Source organism: Passer domesticus, chromosome 4 (genome assembly GCF_036417665.1).
Source record: "Passer domesticus isolate bPasDom1 chromosome 4, bPasDom1.hap1, whole genome shotgun sequence".
In the NCBI taxonomy this organism is placed as follows: Eukaryota; Metazoa; Chordata; class Aves; order Passeriformes; family Passeridae; genus Passer; species Passer domesticus.
This window is the reverse complement of record NC_087477.1, coordinates 15,632,419-15,657,188: the sequence shown is the minus strand read 5'-3', so window position 1 is coordinate 15,657,188 and position 24,770 is coordinate 15,632,419. Positions and strand designations below refer to the sequence as shown.

The 24,770-nt window shown below is 48.8% G+C and overlaps 1 protein-coding gene across 2 annotated transcripts in view; it reads right to left on the bottom strand.

The window, feature by feature from the left end:
• Positions 1-24,557, bottom strand: part of BMP3 (bone morphogenetic protein 3) — a 31,151-nt gene extending 6,594 nt beyond the window's left edge. Inside the window, exon 1 of one of the 2 annotated variants that reach the window (XM_064416332.1) lies at positions 24,400-24,557. In XM_064416332.1, coding sequence (XP_064272402.1) covers positions 24,400-24,445 — 46 coding nt within the window. In that variant the 5' untranslated portion in view covers positions 24,446-24,557. Of the gene's footprint in view, positions 1-4,635; positions 5,425-24,399 lie in introns of those variants that run through there. The other variant, XM_064416331.1, reaches the window with a different exon arrangement.
• Between the last annotated feature and the right edge of the window lie 213 nt (positions 24,558-24,770).

Sequence of the window (24,770 nt, the reverse complement as noted above, 5' to 3'; positions counted from 1 at the left end):
CATCGGTTCACAGCCCACGTACAAAAGTTCACTTGGAGCTGGAAACGGGAACAAGTTCCTCTGTAGAAAGAGATTTGGAAACCAGATTTGCTCTTTTCTCCCAATTTCCTTTTGCTTGACTGCTGCTTCCTAGTACCAATTTGTGTTCTATGCAAAAGGAAAAGATAGGATGCGGTTCTCCCTTTTGAAAGAGCATAGGACCTGGTGCCAAACTGGTTTTACTAATTCTTTTAGCAAAGCAGGTAAGATCACAGCAGCTAACAACTCAATATAAAACAGGAGCAAGTTCACCAGCTATCAGCCGCCCAAATAAAGAACTTGTGTAGAAACAGCAACACTGCATCCCAGGACCTAACTTACATGAGGGTTTCATGATACGAAACCCACAAATCTGCACATTGCATGCTGGCCATTTGATCTCTTTGCTATATATTTTAAACAGGAGGACCACAGGAGGTGTGAAAACTGAACACAGCATCTAGCTTGAAGCTAGCACAAGCCAAGCAAACCAAGGGGGTACACCCACAAATCCGGGCAGGAGAGCCGACCTCACTCTTCCTCACAGCCACAATTCATCACACTTGGGCTGCTGGGGTGAAAAGCAACTTGTGCACAGCCTCTCCTCTGATGCCACAGCTCCTCACGCTGAAGTAGGAAACACTGTCCTATAAACAGGGACTGGCAGGGAGCTCTGAACACAGGTCACTCACGTGCGTGGCACCGCTGCAAGACACACAGTGACAGAAGCCAGAAATTCTGTCCTGAGAGGCCAAACCTACAGATCCTGCCCACTTGCCTCAGAGGCTTGCAGATTTGGGCCCACCTGCCCAAATCATAGCTTAATGATTGTCGAGTTCCTGAAAAATACCAGGATGCTACTGCTTGCATTGCATTTACAGGGGTGCACCAAAAAAAACCCAAAACCAAACAGAAGAAACACACAGAAGGAAAAAACGAAAGTCTCCTGACTGAATATTTGTAAAGCTCTTGTTGCAAGGAACCCCTGGTGCTCCGAGGGGCCAGCGTTTGGCCTGGGCTGGTTTCTGCAGGCTGATGGGAGCCGCTGAGGCGCTGCTTTCCCCGTGCCTGCTCTGCTTCCCCTGTTTGCGTGGGCACCACAACAAAGGAAAGACAGGCCTTGGGAAAGGGAGGAGAACATAGTTCTAAAACCACAAGAATTGGCCTAGGGGCAGGTGTAATACCTGAAATTACTTGAACTTCAGTCAATAAAAAAGAGTTTAAAGTAATTTCTGACTGTATAGCTTTACTATAACACCATTAGGAGGGCCTTCCAATTAAAGTCAGGACTCATTTGCAAGCCGTGCTCCTTAAGTGATGCTAGGATTAAAAATACTTTCAGAACTAAACCTAATCTGCATTTGAGGCTTTTATCTTGCCGCTCTCTTTTATTTTTTCATGCTGTATCTGACCTCCAAACCCTGAGCCTGGGCAGCCACCAGCACACCTCTGGAGGCAGTGCTGAGGGTAAGCAGGTTTCTGCTTAGTTCTCTTTCTGGAGGAGAGAGCAGCCGTGCACAGACACGGATGCATGGGCAGGAGCACAGCTTCAGAGTTCCCTTACCAGAGCTGCCCGTGTGTTCCATTGTGGCTCACAGATCACCTGACCTTTGACAGGTCACCCATGTGCCTTTGAGAGCCACAAGGGATGGAAAACCGCTCACTCCTGTGGCACCCACAGGTAAAGAACTGAAAAAGGCCTGTCCAAAGCAATACAAGGACTACCAGTCATCCCAGAAATGTCCTGCAACAGTGAGAAGAGCTGCCACAGAAATCAGGGGCTGAACATCCCTCAACTCAGATACAGAGAAACAAATTACCACAGTTAAGTCCATCAGAGATAACGGTGCTAAAGTATAACTAAACACTCTGAGAAAGATGTATGTACATCCTTACTGCACTCCTCATGGATTTCAGGACTGGGGTTTCTTTTCAGCTTTGTCACAGGCAAGGTCCCTTTTCCTGAGCTATTCAAACTGTACAATTATGCTCCCAGATAATTTAGCAACATTAACTGCAAACAAATTTACCTGAATGATCGCATGAACATTCATCAAAATCAATGGCCAAAACCCCCAGCCCAAACAAGCCTGATTTTGTGATGATTGTGAATTCTGGTGCATGAGAGGTTTCAGGGCAGCGTGCGATGGAGGCTTTAAAGAGCTGCCACACGAGGCTGAAGCTCTGGTCCCATCCCCTCGGAGAACTGAGCGGCAGAAAGAGAAACTTGCTTTTCAGAGGAATGAGGATGCTTGCTTTGATTAATCAGTCATGCTGGGTTTTGCTGGCTGCTGGTGACAGGGCTGCAGCTGCCACGTGCGACACCACTGCTCTTTGACCAGAAACAGGGATGAGTTTCAACAAATCCTACGAGATTTTGGTCTCATCACACAACGCTCCAGACTCTCAACAATTTGTCTGCTGGGTTACCTGGGAGATTTGGGAAAGGCCTTTCCCATGTGCTGCAGAAGAACCAGAAGCCCCTGCAGAGGAAAAGCAAGGACAGAAAGGTTTCACAGCTACCTTTGAGAGCTCAGAAAATCTGTGCTTCAGAAGAGTTTCTCTCCTGAAAATGTCAGACTAAACTGCAAAGTTAAACTGCAAATGAAACCACTGAAAATTTGCTTCAAGACCTCTTGCTGTGGATGGAGGAGACACAGGAGGATTCTGGGGGAACTTCTGCTCCTAGCAGACAAAAAGCTGAGTCCTGAAGGGGCTGGCAGAGGGACTGGTAAAATATGAAGGTTTAATAGCAAAGTCACATATTAAATTAACTGATGCATCCCATTAAGGACAAGGGGAAACCCATGGGAGACTGAAATTTGGAGCCAAGGAGTACAACAGTCAAAGCAGAGGATCTAGAGACAAAGTACCTTGAAAGGGGAATACTGCTGGATGTGCCATTTCCATGGCAGGCCTTGTCAGGCAGTTGGGCCCAAGGAAGAAGTCAGAAAAAGTCTTTCCATTGCACCCACCGCCCTGAGGAACATCACATATAAGGGCTTTCTGGAAACAGACTTTCTGCCATCAATAACCACACCAAATAAGCTGCTGCTGCTGCCAATGGCAAGAGAAAGACAACAGATAACTGGTTAAATATTTTGCATAAATACTTATTAAAGTGTCAACAATTTTTTAAACCAATTTATTGCTTTGGCACTCGATCTGTGAAAGTACTGGAGGAGGAGGAAAGGGATTAGCATGCAGTGTGTTTATAGGACTGCTGCCACTCAACATCAAGTGAGAGTACTAATAGAATCAGAAAGACCACGGAGATGGGATTTCAACCAACAACATTCAAGGCTTAGAACAATAAATGGCTTTAATCAGATATGTGTAACAGAGCAAATATTGCTCTGCTTGGGATCATTAACAACCTCTCCTCTTTTTTTTGAGTGGGGGGGGAGCTGTAGTAAATATTATATCCTCCCCTCTTTTGGTAGGCTTAATTCAGCGACAGTCATGGACATAAGACTTGACGAGGCAAACAAGTCACGTGAGAAAGGCAAGAGAGCTCTTCAGTAGGAGCAGCAAGCTGGAGAGTCCTGGCTCTCAATGCTCCAAACCCAGGGTAATTACTCCTCTAAAGCCTCTCCTGCAGACAGGAATACTTGCAGGGTTGAAACCTAAGTCACCAAAGCCACTCATTCCTCATTGTATTTGGTCTCCCAAAGAGCTGCCTTATAAAAGACATTGTTGCTTTTGAAGAAGCAAGGAAGCCTGCCACCCACAGCTCTCTTTCCTAGGACAGGAAGGACTTGAAGCAAGTCACTGAAACTCACGGACAGCTCTCACTTTTACCGATAGATGCTTGCCCAGGAAAAAGCCACTGGGTCAGTGCACCCGTGTAAAGAAAAGTAAGAGACTGGGAAATGGGGCTTCTGTGTGTGCTGTGACAGCTGTGCCACACGCAGCAAGGTTTTGGGGTGCAGGAGATAAGGGAAGGACATCCCAGCGATGCACATCTTTGGGTGCTGGCCATTCCATTTAGCCCTTGTGGAGCTCACATGCACAAAGACCACAAGAGGAAAGCGTTAGGGTTAGCACCAAGACAGGAACTTCTCTTTCTGCTAGGACATGGTTCTTTTGAGATGCTGGCATGTTAAACTCGTCCCCCTCCCTTACAGAAAATGTTTTTACATTTTCACCCATCTACCTGTGCATGCCAGTGTGTAACCACGGAGAGACGTAAGTGCCCTTTCCAAAGATGCCAAGATGAAGTATTTACGCCACCAAGTGATGCTTAAACTGAACTCATCTGCCGCTGCATCTCACTGTCAGTAACCCCAAGCATGTCACGGCTCCATCAGGTGCAAACCAGCCCTTGGCTCCAACAGAAGCTACACGTGCAGAACACCACTAACAAACGGGGGACTCCAGAGAAGCTCCGCTAATTACTCCACCTCCCTCACACTGTGCTCAGCCAGCGTGATGACAGTGATGCTTGAAGCAGAGCAGAAGCGGTAAAGCAATAATTTAAGCACAGGACATAACGTCAAACACCACAGCCCCCGCAGGAAGCGATACTCCTCCAATTCTCTCATTTCTTCCCTCCACCGAGCTCTCGGGGCACCGCCCCAGCGATGCTCCGACCCCGCGGCCGCGGTGCGCACTCACCTGCCGGCAGCGGGCGGAAGCCGCGCACCGTGTTGCCCCGGCGGAGCCACGGCCCGGCCGGTGTCGGCGGCTCCCGGCCGCCGCGGTACTGCTCGTAGAGCCTCAGCATGTGCTCCGCCACCCTGTCCGCCGGCCGCCCGGGCCGCCGCTGCCCCGCGCCGTCCTCACCTGCGGCCGCCCGGGCGCGGCCGCCCCGCACGGCCCCCGGCGCGGCCCGGCGCCGCAGCCCGAGCCGGCGCGGCCGCAGCGCGTCCCCCAGAGCCAGGCACAGGCAGCCCCAGCCCAGGCACAGGCACAACACCCAGCGGGCCGACGCCGCCATCCCGCCCCTCCGCCCCGCCCGGGGCCGCTCGGGCCAGGCGAGCGCGGCACTGCGCGGAAAGCGCGCTCGGGGCGTTCTCTCCTGGAGAAGGAGAAAGGGGTAAAGGGGAAAAAAAGGAGAAAAGGAAAAAAAAAAACTACAAAAATCGGGGCGGAGGAAAGCTCCGCGGTCCGGACCGCCCTCCCTTGGCGGCGGGGAGCGGGGGGTTTTATTCCCAGCCGGGCAGGTTGCTGAGGGGCAGAGGCGGCGGTGCTGCTCCCGGCACGGCCGGCGCTCGGAGCAGCCCCGAGGCGCGCAGGGAGCGGGGGAAGCGCGGCGCTCGCCCCGCCCGCCCTCGCTCCGGCGGGGGCCAAGTGCGGAGAGCCGCCACCCCAGGGGAGCGCAGCGACGGGACGGGACTGAGGGAGGGGATGCTCTGGAAACTCCATCCCCTGGGCGGACGGCGATCGAGGCGGAGGACGGTCCCCTGCCCGCCTCCACCCAGCCCCTCCCAAAGGCCGTACAATAACGTGATCGCATTGAAAAAAAAAATAAAATAAAATAAAATCGCGAGTAGTAGCGCGCTCGCGCTTCTCCCCCGGAACGCCTCGAGGCTTGGCTGGCAGCGGAACACAGCCCACCGCGGGCAGGTGGAAGCGATGCTCACTGGGTCGTGCTGGGCTTCTGCCTCCTTCTCCGGAGTACCAGCCACGCTCAGTGACCCTCGGCTGTCCCCAACCCGGCCGGGACTGGCAGAGCTGCCCTGAGCAGCCCGGAGCCCGTGGGAGGAGACGTGCACCTAGAGAAATTCTCCACTTACAGCAGGGCACGGCAAGGTGCTCCTCGCTCGGCTGAGACAATTCCATGTGCCTCCCGCATTTGCTGTCTTTCAGCACCAAAGGGCAGAAATGTCTCAGCCTCACACAACAGCCCAGCACACGGGACGCTGTCCCTCAGCAAACCAGCTTGGCAACAAAGGAGTGCCTCATCTGTACCTAGGGCAGGGAACACACGGGAGGTGGAAGAGGAGCCTCGCTGCAGTGTCGCAGTTCAGAAGTGTGCTGCTTCCCAAGAGCAGCTTGGTTTCTAAGCTGAAGGAGGGAGATAACAACACTGGCCTACAGACCAGCACACAGAGCTTAGCACGTAGCACTTCCAGCAGGGGCATGTGGCCTTCCCACAGGCTACAGCAAGTGTGCAATTATCCAGCCCTGAATAGAACACTACGACAGATTATGTATTGCCTCTCAAATTACACTGAAATTAGGATGGGTAGCAGGCATTGTTATGCAGTTGTATGAGCCCATCTGTACCTACGAGAGCCGAGTGCCAACCAGCAGGTAGGGAGGAAAGTGAAGATTCTCAACAGCAGAGCAGTGATTTTTATACGTTCCCACATTTGAAGGCTCAGATACAACTCATGGCAGTGACTTATCTTCAAACAGTGCTGAGGCACCGAAGCTGCCACACGCATCTCCAAATCACATCCATAGATGTGGAAACACAAACCACGTCACTATCCATGCAAGTAGTACCATTATCTCTACTTCTCATTAGGTAAGAAATGCACATTAAAGGCAATATAAAAGCTAGCAATACAAGTAAACATAATTAATAAGCTCATAATTAAAACATTAAGGTATAAATTGCCTTTTTTTTTTTGACACAAGTAATAAAACCAATACAGATCCGTGCAGAAAGAAAACAAAATTATTTAAACTGATGGCTGAAAAATTCAGCACATGCAGCAGTCCCTGGCTTATATCCATGGCAGAAGTGTCAGTCCCAAAGCAGGCTCTCTACGCAACTGGAAGTTACCATTTCAGGATTTCAGTTTTTTCCTACTGTTGAAAGAAGCAACATAAAAATCCCCAAGCAACAACGCACCACAAGTCTTTAAATCAAAACTGGCATAACTGAATCCTGTCCTACACCTACAGCACCAAGCCATTTGCTGGATGACACAACCTCTGAGCAGCTTCCTGACTCTTGAGATTAAACCACTGTAAATCGAGAATTACCTGAGTTGACAAAAAATTAAATAAGCCCTCAGAGACACTGCGTATCTGTAACACCATTCTCAAGCAAAAGGGGATTAGACAAGAACTCCTTCTAGCTCAACTTGGAAGCTCAAGCACCCTATGGCTGAGCTTTTATTTAAAATCCTTTGAATGGCAGAAAGCCCCGTTTATGCAAAATTAACCCCGTATTTGGTTCCCAGAACCTTACCCCATCACTTGATTGTAGCTAAGCGTCTAAAATAGAAAGTTAGCCCTATACAAGCCTGTTACAGCCAGCAAGGAGAGAGAAAGAGGACACTGCGTGTGCAACAGAAAGGAAAAAGTGACATCTCGGGGCATTAGGAGCCTCCTCTGAATCCTCCTTTTCAAAGAGCTGCCGCAGGCACACACAGGGTTTCAAAAATCCCTCGCTTTATGGGCTGTCTGTCCCTGTAACATATCAGGACACTCATTACACAGGGTTCTGCAGCTTGCAAAGTTTAAGAATATCCCCCACTCCAGGAGATTGTTAAAATGCCAAAGCCTTGTGAGCGCACCATCCAAACCAAACCACGTCGGCAGCTCCTCTCCACAGCCAAAAACTCTCACACCTGACCTCCAAGGGAACTGCGCTTCTCTGCTATTCCTTTTCTGCTTCTTCCACACAAGTGCTGCAAACCAGTTATCCAGACATATCCTGCCCTCCAGCTGCAGCCAGCACAACTCCAGGCCCTGAGCAGCTCTATCCTGATCACCAGTCTCCAGCCTGTGCAGCAACCTGACCTGGCATTTTAATTCCTTAGCCCTGGCAGAGGACAGGCTTCAATGCAAATTAAGTTTATTTAAATGGTGAGCAAGTCCCGTGCCATTGTCAGGGCCAGCCTCACCACCCTCCAGCATTCCCTCCAAAAGCCCCATTTCAAACCTCCACCAAAACTTCAACGTTTTTCACTTTCTCAGAGCTTGCCACAGAGTGCACAACCCAGGAACTCTGCAGCTATTTGTTCCCTTCACACAAGCACTCGGAAGTCCCAGGGAACAGGAAACCACAAATACTCCTCTAGAGGAAATGAAATAATTACATATTTGCATAACAAAGTGATATTAGCAAAATCTGTTCAGCATGTGAAGGCTAACCCCACACTCGTGCTGCTGTTTGCCTGGCTCTCAGCTGCTGCAGAGCTCACTCAGCACAGCAGCCTCCGCTGCTGTGGCTCCTGCATCCAGCCCTCCTGGCTGTCATCTGGAGAATTCCCCACTGCAGCTCCGCCTCGGCTGCCTCGCACCAGCCCTCCACACATCTGTTTGGCTGTCTCAGATGGGCTTCTGTGAGCTCTGCTATGGCAGGGCTCCTGACACTGACTCGCTGGGTCAGCGACCCCAGCTCTGCCCCAGCCGTGTGTTCCCAGCCCCACTCTGACCAGACCCCAACCCGTGGCTCAGGTGTGCTGTCCCACATCCAGGGACCTTGTCTCTTCTCCCTGCGGTCAATCGGCTCCGCAGGACCACTGTGCCCTGGTCTGTATCATTTCCTTGCACCCCTGACACACACACATTCCAGGTACACCAGATACCAATGAGAACACTGAGTGGCTCATCATCCAGCAATGCCTGGAACCACAGCACCAATCCAGCAATGCCTGGAACCACAGCACCAATCCAGCAATGCCTGGAACCACAGCACCAATCCAGCAATGCCTGGAACCACAGCACCAATCCAGTACTGTTTGAAATCACGACACCAATTCAGCAATGCTTGGAACTACAGCACCAATCCAGCAATGCCTGGAACCACGGCACCAATCCAGCGATGCTCAGAACCACACTCCATGGACCTCAATGCCCCGCACGAGGCAGGCTGAGGTGGGAAGCCCTGAGCAAACCCCCTTGTGCATAGCCATTCCCTGTATCCCCTGTGCTGGCTTTTCCAGGCTCGCCCTCCAGCAGAATTTCTTCTCTCGGGCCCCGGGATCACACATTTCTCTCACCATGGAGAAGTTCTGCGGCAGGACCTGTAAGGACTCTGCCTGGAGGCGAGCAGAAATAAAGCACGCCTTGAGCGAACGACAGCCAAAGAACGAGAACGACGTTCCCCTTCCGTGCAAAGCCGTGTTCTGTACACACAGCTCAGCTCATCTGCGTGGCCGCAGTCCGTTCAGCACCTGTGTTTTTGTTTTCTTTGCGGTGGGAACTGTGGCTTGGCCTGCACTGCTTGTCCCTGCCTGCCTCGCAGAGAACTGCCCAAAGGTTTTAGTCATCTGTAATCTGATTTCTCTATGTGGGGAAAGGGAGCTAAGGGTACAGTTTCCCCAGCTGCCTCTTTCACAGAGGGCCAAAAGGAGAACATCTAAGGACCAAACATGTTCTACTAAATCATAACAACTCTGCTGTGAATGCGCTGGTGGCTCAGCAGAATGAAGCTCCTCAGCACCAACCTCCTGCTGTTTTCCAGCTTCACTCTTTGTTCTGAAACAACCACCACAACAACAGATCCCCATGTTGTTGCAAGACCAAAGATCCAGAACAAAATTATGATTTTGGTGGGGTGCTGAAGAAATAGAAAAGAACTGAAAACATATACAGGCTAATACAACCTGCAGACCTTAACTGATGCACACAGTTCAGATGTGCTGGAAAAAGACCGACAACTCTCCCCACCGGTACAAAATCTAGATTTCCAGGGACCCACTTGCCCATCAATGCCCAAAATCAGTTCCCTTACAGCAGCATGCAAACCCTGTACCCACAGTAAATGTCACATTCAGTGACAACACCAGAATCTCCTTTTGAAAAAAAAACTTGGACACTTCCATGCACCTTATGTTTACAGTGAGAAGTAGTTTTGGGCTGGACAGTTGGCATTTGTTTCTGCTGGAGAGCCACGAGGCCTAAGAATATACACAAGAAGCTTTCATGTGGTTATGAGTCCTTGGAATGGTCTGATCGGGGCTGAACAGTGACAAGACCTTGGGAACAACACCCAGTGACGTGTCAGGGAAACGGAGTGTGAGGCTGATAAGTTACTTTTCTGTGCTCTGTCCTGTTTGTCTAAGAAAATCAACCTTTCCTTCAGAATGCAAGCCAGGCCCCCGAAGGGTCTGGGGACAGATTTCCACTTAGGGCAGAGGCCAGAGCTTCCTCCAGTTAGCGTTGGCTAAGGATTACAGCATGTCACTTGGGAGCTTACATTTTGTGGTAACGCTCAGAGGTCCTTGGCTTTGGATGTCAGAAGGGACACAACACCAGGAGGGCAGCTGGCATGCAAGCACAGGTGGGCAGGGAAGCAGATGGGTTTCCTGAGCAGCCAGCAATCCTGTGCATGCATTCTGACTACCATTCCTTCACTGCAGATCCCACAGCTCACATTTTGAACATCCCATAAGACACGGATAATTTTTATAAAAATACTTCCCTTTTACTAATGAGATCTAAGGATGAGCAGCGAAATGATTAATCACAAGACATTTACATGGAAAGGAAAATTAACTGGCATTACATGGGAAAAAAGATCAATAATCCAAAATAAGGGGAAACACATCAATATTGAACAAGAACTTGTTACTGAAACACTGCTTTGTATGCAATCAAATTACTTGCAGATCTCTGCTGAAGTACAGGAGATGAGTAGATTCAGATCGGGGTACTGAGGAATTTTTCAACCAAATGTTTATTCCAAGACCCTGATTGCACAGACCTCACCAAGGATGTGGGAAGTGCAGTTGCATACCCGTTCTTCACTGGATCTTTAATTACTGACATAGCTTAGACAGCAGAGCTCGGAAAATGCAGCCACAAAAGCCAGTAATCGCAGACCCACCCTGAGCTCATCAGGAGCTGTTCTCTGCCTCTTCCTGCTCCTCCCTCTCCTTACAATTTTAGAGATGCCAGGCCTTTTCCAAATAGCAGTTCTGGAAGTTTTTACAAGGAGTTAAAGCAGATATCCCCCCCGCCCAATCAGTTCTGTTTCCTGCAAGTCAATCACCAAGAAACAGCCTCTGGCCTCCTAGGTGCAGGCATGGGCATGGGGCTCTCTCGTGCTGAGGCTGGGGCTGTGCCCTGCCAAGGGTTAGGCACCAACTCTGCCTTTGGCAAGAGGTGGCTCTCCAGAGAAACCCTCACCTTGTGTGCCACAACACCACCTGCACCTGCAGCAGCTGGCACCGCGAGTAACAGCGGCACTGACCGGCGCTGTGCACGAGGAGCTCGCCATAGATTTTGCTAGGATAAGGCTGGCAGCTGAAGAAAGTACTAGTTTTGCCATTGAGCCATCCACTAAAAAATCTGGACATGCCAGATGTCAGCCACAGCTATTTCCTGGTGGAACTCATAGGGAAGGCGGTTCCTCAGACACTTGTGTGCGGCAGCAATCACAGGAGCAGCCCCTGGAGCAGCACACAGGCCTCTGGCTGATGCCCAGACAGCAAACCAGACAACACAGGGAGGGCAGGACAGCACATTCCATAAGGCACAACTCTTTCTCACCTAAGATTTTACTCATCTGTAGTTTCCATTTCCCTACTGCAAATATATACGGTTAGTTTCTCCAAAGCTGTAAAAAGCCCATCTTTCCTCAGAAGAGATTTGATCTTTCTTATGCGATGGAAGTTGAAATTGTAAAAAAGAGAGAGATTTAAAGAGAAAAGTAGTATTTGCTGTATTTGAAGACAGGCCAGGTGTGGAACCATACACCTCCAAATTAAACATTTACAGAGTTGGCAGCAATGGATTTTACTTCTCACACATGCAAACATCGAGTCCAAACATACTCTCTACTTCCTACCTATGCATCTATCCAACATCTATCTTACTCCCCGTTGCTATTTGCATTCCTAGGGATTATCCCCTGGACTCCTTCATGGCACCTCCTCACATCAGGACAGTGGCCTGCTTTCACCTCCAAAAGATGTAAAGACTGTGACAAAAACCTGGATGCCCAATGAGAGACAGCAATGCGCATGGCCAGGAGACTAAGGGATGACTGACAGAGCCATGAATACTGAAAGGAACTGTACTGCAGGTACGGAAAATCTTCAAAAATCAGGGCACTCTACCCATGGGTGTCTCATACATGGGGACCACCATTATGCAAGGAGAATACAGAGCCACATGTAAATGTTCAGAAGTTATTTTTCCCCCATATGGCTCCAGTCACAGGCTGGGAGCAACAGCAGCTTTCCCTGGCTTTGTTCTCATCAGGCTCCCCAGTTTCATCCCTTGGCCACCCGTTTCCCCAAACTCTCAACAGCAACCGGCCGGGTACTATCAGTATCTTGGTCAGCCAGTCCAAAACTCAGAAGCAAGCAAAGGGCCAAGTGGTTTTATAAATGTTAAGCATGATGCCAAACGAGGAAAAAAACACATCTACTTTTTAGGAACTATAAAACAAACTGCTGCCCTCCTCACACACTGCTGTAGCTCTTGTCCGAGAGATCCTGTGCAAGATCGCTGGAGGAAGGACCAGCTGTGGGACTTCCAACATAAGCACAGACTCCTGTCACACTTGCAAAAAAACCTCTGCTGATTACAAAAGAGAAAACTCCCTAACCTTTTCTCCTCTGAAGCCCCTACAAATCCTGTGCCCTGGCAGATCACAGTGACAGCTGTCTCCAGGCACACGCTGTCGCACGTGAGCTGCTCCTGTCACCAACTGACAGGCACCCACGGAGCATCCCAAACCTTCCAGAGGCTTCGGGCTGCACCCCGGGGTTAGCACCCCTCTCCCCTGCATGGGGTCTCTGCTACCTTTGTGCTTCACAGGCACAGCTGGAGCTCCCTTCGGCTCCCACTGCCCACTGTCTCCTTCCCTCTCCACTCTGGCCTGGATGCGTGGGGCTACAGCAGATCTCCTCTGTCAACTGCTCTTAAACCCACAGGGTAGAGCAGGGAAGGAGAAGTTGCCTTGCTGGCCATGACTTGGCCTACAGGTCCCTACAGATTACCAGATTGTATCTCTGAATACACCCGAGAACGCAAGGGGAGGGAATTCCAATCCCAGCCAGCGACTGCCTGCCAAGTGCTCGCCCACTTGCAGCGAGCAGACCACAGCAGGAGCACGAGAGGAGAAGGGCAGAAGCACCGGGATGGTTCTTGCAATAACCATGCCCAACGCGCCGCTCCCGAGCGCCCACGGGTCCCGACCGGACCGCCCTGCTCAGCCCAGGGTGCTGTGCCCAGAGAAAATGAGTTTCACTGCTGATGAGATAAAGGAGGGGCTTCACTTCGTTAGTCCAGGGGAAAATCTAGGAGCCAGGTGCTGCAGTAGGACGGCTCCTTGCCTGGCTCTGCTTTAGAAAACAACATGCATGCTAAAAATAATAGAAAATGCTGCAGTCACAAGCAAAGCCTGAGGACACAACAGCACCCAGCTCGCAGTTTCACAAATAGCACACCTAGCCACGGAAAACCAATAAACCAGGCAGTTCACACAAAACCAAAGAGTACCATTCCACTGCAAGACATTCCCTCCATCCTGCTTCATTAGGAGAGGCGCCCAAAGTATGGTCAATGAGACAAGGGAACACAAATTTAGCCTTTTACTGTGCTGCTTCATTCAAAAAACTTTTTTTGCTATGGTTTGATAAAGTGAACATTCTCCATTTTCTTTGAACAAACTGTACTACACTTGTTTCTCATCAGATTACATAAATTAGCTGAGAGGGAATGGATTCAATTACAGCCCAGATTCCAGACCTCTTAAGAACTGACTGCCTAACACATTCCTTTCATTTAACAAACTGGAACCAAATGAGGATTATCTCATATAAATAATACTCCCTCGATAGGGAGATGTAGTAAAATGGCAAAAATACTCAGAGGAACCACGCAGATCAAATACAAGAGCCTATGATATTACCCTCTGGATTTGAAGTATGAACATCACATAAATCCCACTGTTCAGTATTTTTGCTTTGTATTGGGAACAAGAATCTGATTCAAAGACTTCAACTTAAGACCAAGTTTCATATCTTTTGACAGACTCAGACAGCCAAGATAAAAATGCATTTCAGCAAAGTATACCTCTCCACATTGAAAAGATAATTTGATATCTCTGCACGCCATACAAACCTCTCCTGAAAAATCCAAGATTTACTGTCTCCCAAGTGACTCAGAGTAAGCATGACCAAGAGCAAGGGCTTTACAGTGCTCAGAAGCGAGGCAACTTCCCAGACACTCGCTCTTTAGGGAGGCAGCAATGTGGAACAACTGAACCTACTACGGCAGCTCTTAGGAACAACCCATCCTGGCAGAAACACTCACCCAGCCTTTCAGCCTGAGCACCACGCGAGCCATCTCTAGAAAGGATTTTTTGTATCTTCCCAAATGCATTAGCAGCTAGGGAAGAAAATTGCAAGGAAAATACTTTGATTTGGAGCTCAATAAAGGATTCAAAGCTGAAGGAACTAAGTTATACAAGGTGCCAATTATCCCATTAGCAAACAGTGCTCTGGACACCTTTTGAAGGAGCTGGTTAGAACACAGAGGCAGATTACCTGCAAGCAAATGCTTCTTAGATTGCTAAAGAATGGCTGAAGACAGTTTTGATGTCAGCCCATGCAATTACAACTTGTCTAATCCTCCAGCTGTATTTAACCTGGCATGCAACTACAAATCCCAGATTCAGCAGGTAAGCCTCACACATAAGACTTGATCCAAGAAACAGGATGTTTTCACCCACTCAGTGAAAAGGTTTCCAGGGGACACGGCAAGTTCTCTGCCAACACCAATCTTTAAATCAGTACAGTACTAGCCAAGACTCTCTTCCTGGGCTTCTTCGTACCTGTCCCTCCATGTGTCCACAAGCTTTCTCAGTATTGTAGGAACTTCAGTAACTACTGTGCACACACAGACACATAAATAAAGCAAACAAGCTGTCCTGGCACTTAGTCTGAACATCCCTTTATGTCAGTGGGAAGGTAAAAAATGTAGTTTTGCACGTGCTACATTCCACCTATAAAACCCCAGACGTGGGAGATGCTCTACCCCCTCTTCCTCCATTTCTTTTAGGAAAGAAGTTAATTGAAACATCACCTGAAGCTACATTCTTCCTCTAGAAGGGATGAATGTGCTGACCTGTACATTGAGTTGGCAGTGTGCCCTAGTTTATACCCAGGGAATGGTAAAAGTGGTTGGAGCATACGTGAAATTCTTCCACTCAGAGCAACCAGGACTAAGAATACCTACTGAGTACAAAGGGGACATTTCCCCTCTGATGGATATGACAAGAATTTTGAAAGGCTTCTTTTATTAAAAGGTTCCTAATATGTAGAAAGGACGACTTATGCAAAGCAGACACAAAGTTATGTTCACGCCTATTCATATCTCAGTCCTAAACAGCCATTGTCTGTTCACCCCTGAGATTTAAAAGCACAAAATCCAGATTTTTGCTTTCCACCTCAATTGTGTTGAGAGGTGTCTGTGTCTCTCTCTGCTGACTGACCCCTGAACAAAGCACCCAGACCCCTCACCAGTCACTCTGGCCCCTCCAACCCTACATCCTGCTTGCGAGGTCTGTAAGGAACATGAGGGTTTGACAGAAGAGGATTGGCAGCTATTTGATTTACAGAAAATGCTCTCAGAAAATTAAGAAAGCACATTAATCCTCCATACCCTTTGCCTGGTCACCAGGAGCCTGACTGTGCATGACGCTACACATAGCTGTTGATGGTTCCTGCTTCCTAAGCTGTGGGAAGAGGAGACTGCCCAAAGGATGCACTTGGGAAGGCTTTTCCCACAGGCTCCAGGCTCTATCTGCCATGAACACAGTACTCAAACAGTCCAATGGACACCTCAGACACCTATTTTTAAGCAATGGTAGCTTGTCTGGCCATCTGCAGTGCTACTGTCCACACAATGCCCACCCCAGAAAGGTAGGAAGAGTGAGAATGCTATTTTATTCGGAATGCCCCTCTGCAGCCAAAGCTGAACTGACTCACCCCAATGTTCACAACAGACTTTCTTCAGAGAGCTGTTGGGCTGGGAGCTGTTACTGCACACCTCTGCTCCATGTCCTGACCAGAGAACGCAGCAGGCTTCCCCAGCCTTGTCTCTTGCCAGACAACCCCTGCCCTGTTTCAGTTCTAACAGCCAATGACTTACAGAGCAAAAATCTGATACTTTAAATACAAGCAAACAAATAGCAGAGCAAAATCTGAAAAAACATCCAGAAGCAATGCTGATGAGGGCAGGGCAGCTGAACAGAGATAGGTTAGCAGAAGGGAACTCTATCTCCCACTACCACACTCAAAAAGCAAAAAGAAGCAGTAGACAGAAGAGTTGTTGCATCCAGGAATCCACAGAGAAAACCCTAAGGGTAGAAAGCAGAGGTCACCACGCAGGTGAGGTATAAGAGTATCTGTTAGCTGCACACATGTTTGTTTTTACTCAACTGAAATCAAGTGATACTTCTTTTTTGAACATGGGAAAATGGAAACAATACCACATGGAACTCTTTCAAAAACATTTTTTATTTTAACAGCAGCAGATTTCTAGAGTGTAATGGTTTATCTGGCAAGCCTTTGTTATACTTGAGACACGTTTCCTTTTCCAATTTCACATTTAATTCCTTAGAAACATGTGTTACTCATTTTGCAGTTTTGTACCCTCGATGTTGTTGATGAGAAGAGCCAGAAGAACCTCCTGCAGTACTTCTGACCATCTTGAAACACAAATCTCCTCCCTATCCTCAGCACCTCCCTGTTCAGGACAACTGATTTATGCCTCTGCAGAGCCAGGTACGAGCCCAGAGAAAAAATAGAGCAAGGGCACTGCAGGCTGCAGCCACAGGCAGGCACAAGGACTGCCAGGCACCCGAGAGGGAGTCACAGCTTTAAAGCTCCACCCCTGAGTTTTCAGGAATTTCTATGGCAAAAGGTGAAAAAGCTTTTGTTTGTGATGTTTGTTTGTTTCTGTGTGATTAGAAAGGTACGTGTACGTAGAGCTTTAGGCCTAACAACTGAACCTATTTACCACTGGAATAAAGTGATTTACACTTACTGTAATTTCAAGCAAAATAGAGTACAAGAGTAGCATTGAGTTGGAAGGGAGCTATGACAATGACCACTCAACACTAAGGTGCCTTTCCCTGTTCCCTGCTCAGACCCTAGAGGTGTGCAGAAGTGAGGTTTCTCCAAGGACTGCAGAGTTCTTGGAGTTTCAGTGGAGTCAATACCATATATGTTCATTTAATTCTTTATGGTAAGTCCTATAAACACCAATATCTCCATGGGGAAGAGGCTGAGGCAGCAGACAAAGTTCAAGAGTGGCAAACTGTCATCTGGAACAGAACCAGATCCTACCTTTCCCTGCCTATCTTTCTCACTTCCATCTCCAGTGATACGGTTTTATGGTAGACAAATTCTGTTGGATGCAAATCCTCTGATGATTCCAAAATTATTTGTGGCTGCTGCTTCCTATAGACAAAAGCACAGCACTTAGAAGGAGCTGCATTTGGCTGTGCTAAACAGGAGGGCATTTCTTCAGGAGCATATGCCTGGGATCCTTGGAAAAAGCCTAACATCAACCTGTCATACCCCAAACCAGATTAAAGAAAACCAGCAAACCACTGTGAATAACCAATTCATCCAGGCATTTACTGATCTCCTTAACCACATGGATTATCTGTACAGTTCTATTGCCTTTCAGCACACAGCCCTACCAGACCATGCCGCTAAATGTTTTTTTTTCCACCCAGCGACCCTCAAAATCAAGCACAATTTGCACAGCTACAAAATCAAGTCCTGTGCTGTCAGTCCAGAGACCTGCCAAGCACATGGCTCCTCCATGCCCCATCCTCCTGCTGGCACAGGCAGTACCTGCCCTGCATGGCCCCTAACACCGTCAGTCTGACCTGTGGCACGGCTCTGCTGCTGAGCAATGTCACTTACGAAAGAAAAGCTGTTTATAGAGAGCAGCCTGCAAGAGAAGACTTCAGACCTGTGCTAATTCCCACCTACCAAGTGACCGCCTGCATTTGGTCATAAAGTGATGCAGCAGAGGAGCTCTCCAGAGCTCAGACCTTCACCCTGGGCTGGCCAAGGGAGTGGGAGGGCTAATGCCAGCGATCATCTCCACAACAGGGAAAAACCTCTTTTTCAAGAGGTTTTTTCCAAGGGACCTCTTGGAGATTAAAAGGTATGAGGGTCAATTATCTTTGGAAAACTTTAAGCACTACACAAACCCTTCATTTGTCTCCATCCTTAAAGCAGAACATTCCTACTTGCAAAGGAAGCATTTCAATACAGACTTTTCTTTCAGCACCTCCTCAATGCAGCTTTGGACACATCCTACACACTAGATACCTTTGAATTTTACATGTGCCCACAGACTTTGCTGGGCTGGCACCTGTGATATGGCAAACAAACTGGAGAGACTGGGACCAGCAAACAAACCAGAGAGCACAGGAATTCCAGGTGCTTTGAGATCAGTGCACAAGCACTCAGGTGTGGTACAGCTGGGGACAGGAAATACAGGCAAATACAAAGAGGCCAACCTTGCTGGAACCATCTTGGAACAGGTCCTTTAACAGCACACCAGACCAAGGGGAGGTGACAGCAAAGCAGGGACAGACAATATCTAGAAGCCAATTACTAAACCGCAGAGGAAGCTCTTTTCATACAGACAACATCCCAGGTGGGAGTCCAGGGAAACAAGCACAGTTGCCTGAAAGGCACAGGTGTAAAACACATTAAATACGTGTTTAATGACAGCAATTTAATTTTGCTGTGGCATGTTTGGCTTTCTTTGCCACCTGCAGCTCAGGTTACATCTAATGGAAACACCAGTGGGTAGCTGTAGTCACAGAGGGGACCTCACCTGGTAGCTGTAACCCAGGTGCTCTGACTGTGCCTACTGCACGTGCAGGAAGGACGTGCAGAACTGCTCTTTCAGCAGAGAGAGCTCAAGCAGCCCCGAGCGCAGACATCGGGCTTGGCACTGACCTCCTGCTTGGTCAGAGCTGGGTGAGGGAGGTGGCACACAGCACAAAAGCACCGTCCCTTCAGCAGACAGTGACCCTGCAGCAAGAGACACAGGGCCCCAGCAGAGCCTGCCTGGCTTCCCAGCTGCCTGGTGTGCTCCCAGGCAGATTCCAGAAACACGGGCACCGAGACGTGTCCACACACAATAACCCAACCCAGCTTTTTGAACTTGGGAAGTAACGTTTGTGGGAAAGAATGGCTGGCCAAGAAGCAGATGTTCTAGCTTTCAACTCTTCAGGGAAAGAAAAATACAAAAAAGAAAAATAACTAGAAAAAAGGGTTACCCTTCAGAAGAAGAACTGTTTGCTGTACATGTGAACCATGTGCTGCCCTTGCACGAAGCGTTCCACAGCTGCTCTCACTGGAAGAAGCTCTGTGGACTGTGAATTTGCCTATCTATGTAAATAGGGTGTTGCCTCAGTTGGAAAACAATCTTCTGGCTGAGAACAGCTTGCTGAGACACCGAGTTTAGATTAATTCTGCGAGCATGGAAATAAAGGAGCCTTTTAAAAACAGAGGCGCACACAGAAGGCAGAATTTCCTCAGTCAGACAAGAAGTGGGCATCAGCAGGGAGAAGGCAGCCCCAGCCCGTGGGTGCAGCTGATGGGGACCAGGGGGACAGAGGGTCATGAGCTCTCCAGGTCAATGAGAGGGAGCTGCTACAGGCAATCTCCTGAGCACAGAGAAGAGACAGGAACAGGAAAGAAGCAGAAGCATGAAGGCAGCATGTCAGGAACACATTGTGGGGAGCAGAAAAGGAAATCAACAAAGAAAGGAGAAGAAAAAAAAAAAAAAAAGAACCAGTGGAGGACTCCCCACCCCTCGTGAATTTAAATACAGGACTGGAGAGGGGAGTTGCTTTGCAATCAGGGCTATCAAAACCAGAGACCTGCAGATGCCTCCTAGAACCTTTTTGGGAAGCAAGCTTTTCTTCACAGCCACTGCGGAACTACAAGGCTTTTAGTGTACTGAGAAACACAAAACCAAAGCAAAACTCAGCACACAGAGAGAAACAGGCAAGGGCAGAGCAGCCCAAAACACCCTGCAGAGCTGACATCTCGAAGGCACAGAACCTCCTGAGCCACGTTCCCCACCGTGAAGCCAGCCGAGAACGCGGTTCCACTGAGCCTTGCTGCATGTCACAGCTGCCACACGCTCAACCACTGACATCCCATGGGAGGCAAAGGACACATCAGAGGGTCTGGGTGCTTGGGATGGCCCTTTGTGCCTGCTACACAAACCAAGCTCCTGCGTGATTCTTCCAAATCCCTCTACCAAGTCCCAAGTACCATTTTTCTGTGGCACCCTGCCAAGAGGCAGAATGATGGATTTAAAGGGTGTGGGGCCATTGCAGCTACAGAGTTTTTGGATTAACTTTTTCCTGAGAGCTTGAGGATGTGGATCAGAGCACAGAGGTTACTGCAAGTGTAGCTGAACATGCTCAGTTGCCATAATGAGCATGGTCAGTTCCCAGTCCACACAGGTTGGAAACCACAGATTTGCCACTGGCCCAGAGGGCTGTAGGAAACAGCCATTCCCAAAGGAGCGGGGTCATTTGTTACTTTGCTACTTGATTCACTGGAAACACGCATGGCTACTTACCCTGCTAACACATATACAAGCAAAGAAGTTAGTAGACAGGTAAACCACTAGACAAACCAGCAAAAGATTTTAGCCTGGAAAGTATGTGAGAAGAAATGCAGCCTTTTTTTTTGCTAGAATGTCAAATTTCAGAAGTCCATAAATATTGCTTAAGGATGGGATTTCTTTCAGCTCACTGGTCTGTAGTGTCCCTGTCAGACAGGCACCCAAGTATCTTCCTCAGAAAACACCTGATTTATGAATCTGACAGTTTCAAGGCAAGAGAAAATAGAACAATAAGGGTATGCCTTAAGTTGGGGATAGGGACTGCTCACTGACAGCTCTGCAAAAATGGGTCAGGCAAAGAAAAATGCAGCCTGTGCAGCAGAACCCGGGGCTGGGGCTCTGCTGCCAGGGGCCGGGCCTGCTCCTCTGCAGGTGCTACTGAAAGGCTGCTGCCTGTTTGCCTTGGCAGCCGCAGCCTGCCCGTGGCAGGGAGCAGCAGCGGGCAGGTGCGCGGCGTTCCCGGCGTTCCCGTTGCACCGCGCGCTGCCCAGCGCTGAAGCTTTGGCTTTCCACAAGTCCGTTTGTATAATCTGTTTTCCAGTGGGGGAAAAAATTACTGTCAAAACAGTAAAGGATTGATTTGCATATCTTTGAACTTTCAGGGAGTGTTTGCTTTTTTTGTTCTCGCTTTCCAAATGAGTCAAAAACAGGGGGAAGTTATGTGGGGGGAACAGATGCTCCTGCTTGATCTGCTGGTTGAGCAGAGGATCCCCAGCCTGGTCCTGCATGGCAGCACATCCTCCCCAGATCAGGGCCCTGCCTCACAAGACACAGAGTCCATCTCGGCCAGCAAATCTATGAAGCCTCAGCGTTATTTTGTTCTCAACAGACACAACCTGTGCCCAGCCCAGGACATCCCACTGCCTTGGCAAACATGACAATCTCAGCTCCAGCCATCGAGGCAAAACACAGGGCCAGGGCTCTGCTTAATGCTCCCACTCTTCAGCAACAGAAGCCAAAGTCATTGCTGTTGAGAGACTCTAAGCCTGTCCTCTAAGTCCCTAAGGAAACACATCCAGCCCACCCTGATACCAGAGGCCACGTGGGAACCAACAAACATCCTGAAGCAGCAACGAGTTGTTCAGACTTTAGGAGCCTTCCTCTGGAACAGCAGGGACTGAAACCAGCACATCACCCCCTGGTCGCCTGCACTTGCACAATAACAACTTTGAAGCAGTGATCCTGTGGACACAAGTGTTTGCTTTTCCAAAGCCTCCCTCTCCCCGTGCTCCTCCCTGGCCTCTGGGGCAGCTGGAGAGCTGCCTGTGCCTGGCAGGTGCAGAAGGGCCGACTGGCGCTAGCAGCTACAGCCTCATCCTTCTCCAAATGCAGCAGAGCAAGCTCCTTCCCAAATTTAGTCACAAGACATAACTAGGCACAGTCTGCAAAACGCCTCTTTCTCCTTTTCTGATGGACCCTAGGAGAGCAAGCAGGAATCAAACCACACAGCAGAACGCACTCTGACACAAAGCCCAGGAGCGCTGAACTCCGGGTATGATGACAGCTGCTAGTAGCTCTGTGACCATTTGCCACGTGATCACACTCTCAAGTTATGAGACCTGAAGGACCATGGCAAAAATCCATGCCAGACACAGCAGGCACTGACTGATGGCTTAAGGTTTCTAGATGCAGTTAAATACCAGCTTTGCACAGGAAACCCAAAACATAACTAAAATCCCCAGCCTAGACCGAGTCACAAAACATTAAAAACAGCTCAGATCTCACCAGTCCTCAAATTTCCACAAAAGGAGGAAAAAACCCCAATATGAACTAAAAGGAGAAAGATGTGGAAGGAAATAAATCAAAGCAAAGCAGAAGCAACTTGCTGTTAAGATATGAAAGTTTAGATGCTTTTGATCATATAACAGCATACTCATTTCTCCTGTCACCAGGCACAGAAGTCAGTTAAGCTGACTTGATTTGGAAATGCTAATTAAAAATATGATTTGACATGCATCTGCCTAACTATGCACGCCCTGCTTGGGAGGTAAGACTTCTCAAAGGCCACACCTTGTCAATGCCACAGAGTTTTCCCTGCCCAGAGGACAGGTCAAGCCTGAGTCACACTGCTGCTCCTGTCCTGCACCTACCACACTTCCCTGCAGCCATGCTGCTTCTCCCAGAGGACAGCTGGGATTGCAATCCTTGCAGCCTGCCTCTTCCTTTTTCTTTTTTTTTGTTTTTGGGGGTTTTTTTTGTTTGTTTGTTTAGGGAGTGACCTTTTAAAAACAACCCACCTGTCTACGGAACACTCTTTCCTGGTATTTGCCAAGGATATTTGAACAGATTTGACTGTAATGAATGTCATGCCTCCAACCGCTGAAATGAGCAAGTTGTTCCCAGACTTCCGTTTTCAGTTCTTTTTTTCCTTTCAAAAATGCTGTTTACTGAAACATCCATAAAATCTGCTTGGCATGAGCCTCAGCTGTATTCCCTGTGTGTACTCAATGCTGGCACTGCTGGAAGAGACCATGGAGAAGTTCTCACTCCTGCAGATTGGGCCAGTTACAGTTTTGTTCCCCAATTCAGGGGAGGGGGTAGCCCAGGGAGCACAAGAGTTTGTGCTTCTGCACGGATGTAGAGCAGGGGTAGGCTTGGAAAGGAAGTTCTCAAACTCTTCAGGGCAGAGCTTTCATTAGCACCTCGTGGCAAGTTGCAGAAGCTGTTTGCAGATTTTCATTATAAAATGCCAAATTTAACACACACAGAAACAGCACACTGAGCATCCAGCATATTTTGCCTGCCACTTCCCTTGGGCACAGCGCCCCAAATCAACTCTGCCTTAAGGAAGGCACCTGCAAGCAAAGCAGCTTTTGGGGAAGTCATTTTCTCTCTTAGCATTCCTGCTCCTAAGATTGTTAATTGTGTAAAACCTATAGTTATAAAATAGACTTCAGTTACTTTCAGCACCACTGAAATGCCTCTGCCTCTGTTGTGGCAGGAGAGAAATCCACCCATCAGTCCAATCAAGCACTGGGAACGGGTCAGAAGTGAGAATCCCTCAGAGAGGGCATAACTACAGTGCCAGTAATTAACAAAAAGACAGAACACAGACTGAAAAAAGCAGCCTGCATGGACCAAACAGCCCAAAAGCTCATGTGGAAAACAAACAAACCAACCAAAAGCCAAGGAAAAAAATCTCTGACCTTGGAAGTTGGCAGTCTGATCTCTTAATTGAACCTGCTGGAGTTGAAGCCTGTGGATGACCTTCACTGTATGGCACATGACACTTGTGTGTTGGACCTCTAGGGGTTTTGGAAAGAGGATTTTAATTACCTCAGGAACAACTCCTCACACGGTGAAGGCAGCCCAGTGTGGATTTGGTTCACCAACCTGCCTCTCAGGGCCAGGTGGGTGCAAGTGCCACGCGTGGAATGCCCTGCCAACAAATCCAGCAGCACAAAGCTGAGGCTGGAGATCCCTTCCCATGTAATTACAGGGTGGTGCCGCTGTGCAGACGGCTTCGTGTGGAGCTCCAGCAGCCCACAGCCAGCCAGCAAATGCAGCTGGAAGGGGACAAAACCGAGAAAAGCTTGCCCTGAAATGGACCGACCTGCCTATAAATAGACATAGGGGCTTGTCAAGCACATCTCTGCTCGCTGATTTCTCACATCAGTGGGATTTAGGGCCAGGTGCCTACTTCCTATAAGAAAATAGCCTCGCCAACACATGCTAAGGATGTCTTGCTGCTCTCTGCCTTGCATCTGAAAGGTATGCATGTGGACTTACAAGGCGTAAGTCAGCGGTGAGTCCATCTGATTATAAATCACGTGACTTTGTACTATGACCACATTAAAACCCTGCCATCAATTAAAAAAGGGAAAACTAGAGCTACCCTACCATTTTGGTCGACTGAATCAAGCCTGTTCCGTGGACTCACATGCATTTGGTTCCAGATCTGTCATACAACGGAGATGCTCAACAGCCACATCCTCAACTACTTACACGCGCAGCTCATGGGGCTGACAGGCTGAAGGCTTTTGTTCCCTCAACAAAATGTTCTCCTGACAGGAAAAAAAGAAAGAAAAAATGAGCAGTGGCATCATCAAGGGTACTGGAATAATAGAGGGACTTCTGTCACAGCTGCAGCTTGGGCAGAGGTGCTCCTTCCTTCCCCAGCTCTGAGGGCTGACTCTCCCACTCTTCCTGCTGCTGGCATGGGAAAGGAGGGAGCGATGCAGAGCCAAAAGGAATCACACTGTGCTGCCCAG